A 6,000-nucleotide genomic window follows, 5' to 3' on the forward strand; every position below is an offset into this window, starting at 1 on the left:
AGCAATTTATAAAATAGCAAAGGTTTCACTTACCTGATTGGATAACCTGTACCACCTTTTCCCAAACTCCGTCTGAGAAAGTTATGGAGCATAAATACAAGCCCACGTCTGCTTCAGTGGTCTTGATGAAATTTAGGGACCTGTCTCTTGAAGAAGCATTTATAAAGCGAACTCTGTCTTTATATTTGTCTTCAATATGCACACCGTACAATGGGTGGGAGACAGCAATAGTTTCTTTGCCAGTTGCAATACTCTTAACCCAGGACATCTGGGTTATACTAGCTGTCTTTGGATAGATGCATTCCAGATTCATATTATTGGTGAGTTTTACAGTTGCATCCACAAATCTTCCTTCCCCCATGGCTGAAACACATACACAGCGTTAGCACTAATTGTAGTTTCAAAGTTTAAATACAACTAGCGAGCTAACATACTAAGATCAAGCAAAATATCTGAGATGTTGAAAAGCCTGGCAGCACAAAAACAGGCCCAGCAAAATCCTTATGGGTGTTATTACTTATAACCGTTAACTTTTAAGGCATTCAGAAAAACTATTTAAGCCACACATAAATACTGATGAATTCTGATTATATCCGTCATTCAAGAAAAAAAGAACATATATTAACAACGAAAAAGAAAGCAATCTTACTTTCATATAACTGGAGAACAACAATAAGGCAGGCAAGATAGTCCATCTCTGAGAACACTAGAGTAGATTACTATGTGATACAGCTTTATTCAGACTCCCTTCACAATATTCTATTTCCTAATCGACTGTTATCACTGAAGTCTTTACTTTTGAAATGAGACACTAGAAAGAAACAATGTGCTTTTACTTTCACATAAACAATAGCCCCATCTATAGGCAATCAGGTTCACCGTATAGTTCAGCTATTCACATCAGATGCACTAAATGTCTGTCAAAATTCACTGAAACAAAAGTTTCCTAATCCCAAGAGAACTTTAAAAATGTGGATGATGATGTTTGGGTGATCTAGAGCAGTGGCTCCCAACCTTTCCAGATTACTCTATCCCTTTCAGGAGTCTGATTTTCTTGCATAAAAACCTCCAAGTTTCACCTCACTTAAAAATTACTTGCTTACAAAACCAGACATAAATACACAAAAGTTCCACAGCACATTATTACTGAAATATTGCTAACTTGCTCATTTTACCATGTTATAAAATAAATCAATTGAAATATAAATATTGTACTTACATGTCAGTAGCCTGCTGGTAAAACTAGGGAAATAGCTAGATAAGTTGATGTAGCCCTTAGAAGACCTCTGTGTACTCCCAGGGGTTCGCGTGCCCCTCGTTGAGAGCCACTGATATAGGGATCCTTAGTTTTCATCTGTGCAGGCTAATAAAATTCCTCTTGTATCCAAAGAAAACTGAATTTCCATGGTTTCATTCTACAGTAGTTTAAACTGGAAAGCAATGCCACAGACTACCCTTGAGTATAAGTGGTCCTGTGACTGTCACAGAACTGATCTAGAGATATATCTTGAATCCCAGTGGTTTCACTTGTTTTCTACTCAAAAATATATCGCAGAACAGAGAAAGGGCAACACCTGATTATTTGAAATGCTCATTCTGCATCTTGTTTAAGGATTGGGACTTGATTTTAATACTATGGGCTATAGGCTAGCAAGTGGCCTCCTCACATTCAGATACCATAGTGAGGGGTGTGATATAAGAACCTATATAGAATTGGGAATCTGAGTTGGGACTCGTTCTACTGGCATTACACATTTCTCCTTCTTAGGCCAAAGTTTAATTTAGATTCAGCTTGCCACAAAATTTTGACCATAACAGCAAACAGGAGTGGCAAATGGGAGTTTTAGAGTGCATACCTGTGGATGCTATACTTGGAGGTAGATGAACTTGGTGAGAAGTTATTCGCTCCTTGTTAGTGAAGGGTTGGAGTGAAGAGTGAAAGTCATTTGCCAAGTAAACTCATGACCAAGTGAACAGGAATAGCAAACAGGAGTTTTTGTTCTAGGTATAGCTCTACACTTAATGCTGTGATGTCCAGCAATAGAACCGTAGTTGTCATAAACAATATATGTGCCATGTTTTGTTTCCTACTGGAAGCCACAAGGGATTTCCTCTGTATGAAGTACAAGCTGGTAACTGTGCTGGAAGAAAAGATTTGTGGTCTGGAAGACCAGTTCAGATATCACGGAACATCAGAGAGGTTGAGGGATTCTTGGATGACCAGATTCAGGAAGCTTCACCACTCCAGATTCAAAAAACAAAGGAACTGTCTGCCAAGGTACCAGAGAGTATGGACACTAGAGAGGAGGTTTGGTAGTTGCCACCAGAGGCAAGAGGGCCAGGTGGCTTGCTATATGGCTGGAGGCAGATGAAGGATGGGCAGGCTGTGACCAACAGAGAGAAGAGCCCCTGTAGGAATTCCACACAGATAGAAGTACCCAACTTTTATCACGTTCTCAGTGTGGAAACTGTAGAAGATCCAGCTGGTCAAACAGAATGGAGAGCTGCATAGGACATACTGTGGGTGGCTGTACAGCCCAACCTGCAGGGTAATCGAAGCTGACCATGAAGAGATCTCCAATGATCCAAGGAAGACAGCCTGTCCTTGTTGGGGTTTTGGTACTTAGAAGAATGGAGAGAAAATTCTGCAAGGCACAGGTGGACAACAGGATGATGTGTTGTCTTCCCATGTACGAGATTTGACTGTAAGACTAGATAGGCTTCTGAAGTTGGTGTGCAAAAATCCATTAACAATGGTGTATATTGGCACTAGTGACACTGCTTCACAGATTATAGACAACTTCAGGGAATTCGGAAGGGCACTGAAGGAGAAGAACGTCCAAATGATCTTCTTGGAAATCCTTATATTGAGAGTGAAGGAAGACAGAAAATTGAAGATTCTGGAAATGAAATGCTGGCTTGGTAAGTGGTGTCAGATACAGGGTTTTAGTTTTGTGGAACATTGGTCCACCTTCTTTGGGGCAAGGAGGCTGTACAATTTGGATGGCCTCCATCTCAATAAAAGGGGAACAAATCTTCTAGGGGACAGGCTGGCTAGACTAGTCTGGAGCGCATTAAAGAAGAACAAAAGAGGAGGGTGAAAAGGGAGAATAAATGAGAACTTATGTAAAACAAAATCAAGATGTTGAGAACAAAATTAATCAAGAAACCAGGGAACTTAAAGAGAATAAATTCTTTATTAGCCTATATACTATGCTAGTAATCTGGGTAATAAATGAGAGGAATTGGAATTGCTCATTTATTAGTATAAATTTGACCCAGTTGGTATAACTGAAACATGGTGGGAAGATTTGCATGATTGAAATGTTAAAATCAATGGTTATAACCTATTTAGGAAGGACTGAGTGGGCAAAACAGAATGGGGAGTGGAACTCACTCATAACTCAAGCTATCTTGGTGGAAAATGAGTGGCACTCAGGTATGAATCCCCCTTTTATGCTATAGTTGCCAACTTGAGTGCAAGACTCAGTGCCTGGCTATTGGGAGGTATAACCACTGACAGTGAGAGGTGCTGGGTTATATTTATATATGTAACGTACTTAATGCTTTACATGAATAGATGGAGACAAGGTCTCTGCTCCAAGAGTTTATGTTCGAAATAGACAAGTAGATAAGACAGTATAACTGGAGAAACCTACACAGAAAAAGGAAAATAAGGAGCCTGATTCACCAGTGTACATCAGTGTAGCTCCACTGATTTCAGTGGAGTTACACTAACGTAAGACTGGAGCAATGGTCAACTAGGCTCAAATAATCTATTATTTAAGAAATTGCAACCTTAGAAAACTTCCACCAAAACACTCTACATGTACTTGCTGGAGCAAGGAAAATCTGCAAAACACCTATAATGTCTAGTCACAGGGGAACTCTCTAGGCTGGAAGATTATTATTTATATAATGCCACAGTTGAGCGTGGCATTTTACAGATCTGCAGGAACTGGCACCAGACAGAGAAAGATAAATATAAACTTGTGCTAATAAATGTTTATTTTTATTATTCCTAGTGAAGCATCCTACAAATCTGTCATCCTTAATTGGGACTGAAATGGATTACTAAAGAAGCCTCACAAATGACAAATTCCTTTCAGTGAAAGTAAATTTTCACTCGTCTGTTTATATATAAATTACTGTTATGTTGAACTGAATTCCATGCTCATTTCTCTCCATCTGTCATTAAAAGAGAAATGGAAGTTACTAAAATCAATATCCAACCCTACACGATGCCTAATTATTTTGGATGTGATATGTTGTAACAAATACATGTCCGCAGATGCCAGGCACAATTACTATATAACTCACACAAGGAGAGCAGGGACTACAATGCTGGACATATAGTTTCAAAAACACAGACCTCTGACATTTCTGCTAAAGGGGAACTTTTTAACCAACCCATTGCAGGGTTTCCCTGTGAGTGCAGTAAAATACCAGTCTACTCTAGATATCTGGGAGCATGCTTTGTATACCACGAGCTAGGAAGGCAAACCCTGTAGCTGCTGCAAGCACTAGCTCTTCGCAGACTGTAGTCTTTGGGCAGGGAATTCTGATTGTGATTTTGGGGACTGAGCATTTAAGGGCTCAGCTTCCCAGCGAGAGTCTGGGCAGGGCACTGTGAAGCTGTTGTTATGCACAGCTAGTTGGAAACTGACATAATAAAAAACCAAATCTCTAGCAAGCTCCTGAAGCACGGAGTGATCACTGAACACCAAACCTATTAACACTCACACATTTCAACTAACTACACTACACATCACTAGGGCTGCCAGAACATAAGAAGTGCAGATACCCTGGTGCAAGGACTTTTAATCAACCCAACAGTACAGAAGTCAGTCCTTTGGGGCAGTCCATTTGTGGGGCATAAAGGTAACTGTACCTTGTGGCTCCCAGTTTAGTACCAGGGATACTCCCTTCCAGCCTCCCATCTCCTGGATGTAACACAGCAGTGACTCTTTTGCCCACTCAGTTCTCTTGTCTATGGCCTTGTTGGAGCCCATGTGTACTGATCACATGCAGGTGGTTCCCTGCTTATTGGTCACTGCCCGCTATCCTCCTGCTGCAATTACTACTGAGGCTTTACTGGCAACATGTTGCTTCCTTGCTCATCTCTCAGCGTGCCTGCTACCCAGACTTCCTTCCCCAGCCAGCTCTCCAGTGGCTGCCTCCAGCCTGCTGCTCCAGCACACATGCAGCTTCTGCCTCTTTCCTGACCCTCGTCACCCTTGATCTCAGGATATTACACCTTTTTACTGAACTTACAGAGCTCTCTAGTGTCTGGATATTGAACAGTGCAACACATTGCACCCCACTGGCTAGATCCTTTCCCTCCTGCTCAGAGTGAGGGGGATGGGTAAGGAGTCAGTCCGTTTATTGCAACTCTATCTGGCAGTACTAGTACCAACTCCCTTATCCTCTCTGTGGACTAGCCATTAGAAGGGCACGGCTGTCACCGAAAGAGCCTGATCTAGCTCTCTCTACTGCCACCTTCTGCAACTCTGTGGTATTTTACAGCAGGCTCATACCATGGGGCTTGTCCTTATTGGTGGAGACTGGGCCGTGCCTGAGATATGTCTTGCTTTTTTTATTTACAATCTTGAAAATGAATTGGTGCATGGGACTTTATATTAGGGTCTCTGAGCATGTGTTTGAGCAGCAGCTAGATCTCTGATAAATACAGCAGAGCTACAGGGAGGCCTCCTCAATACTGCATGGGACCCCTGTGGCACCAGCATTAAGGAAAGGGAGGACGTCCCTCTGTTAATGCTTCCCCTACGGGTGCCCAGTAATCCTGGAGCCACCAGGGAGGAGAAAACAGGGAAGAAGAGGCAGCAGGCCACCTCAAGGCCTTGTTAGCAGAGGAATTAGCAGAACAGAATGAGGAGGTAGCGGCTTAAAGGAGGAAAACAGGCTAGCATGACAGGGGCTCAGATGGCATGAGGAGCAGAAGCATAAATGATGAGGCTTCTCCAGGATCCTCTGCAAACA

General features: G+C 41.9%; 1 protein-coding gene across 1 annotated transcript in view; it reads right to left on the minus strand.

Moving 5' to 3' along the window:
* Positions 1-789, minus strand: part of CD226 (CD226 molecule) — a 38,428-nt gene extending 37,639 nt beyond the window's left edge. Inside the window, exons 1-2 of the mRNA XM_077809079.1 lie at positions 650-789; positions 34-363 (exon numbers count right to left, since the gene is read on the minus strand). Coding sequence (XP_077665205.1) covers positions 34-363; positions 650-695 — 376 coding nt within the window. The 5' untranslated portion in view covers positions 696-789. The remainder of the gene's footprint in view (positions 1-33; positions 364-649) is intronic.
* Positions 790-6,000: the final 5,211 nt, after the last annotated feature.

Source organism: Eretmochelys imbricata, chromosome 2 (genome assembly GCF_965152235.1).
Source record: "Eretmochelys imbricata isolate rEreImb1 chromosome 2, rEreImb1.hap1, whole genome shotgun sequence".
Taxonomy (NCBI): Eukaryota; Metazoa; Chordata; order Testudines; family Cheloniidae; genus Eretmochelys; species Eretmochelys imbricata.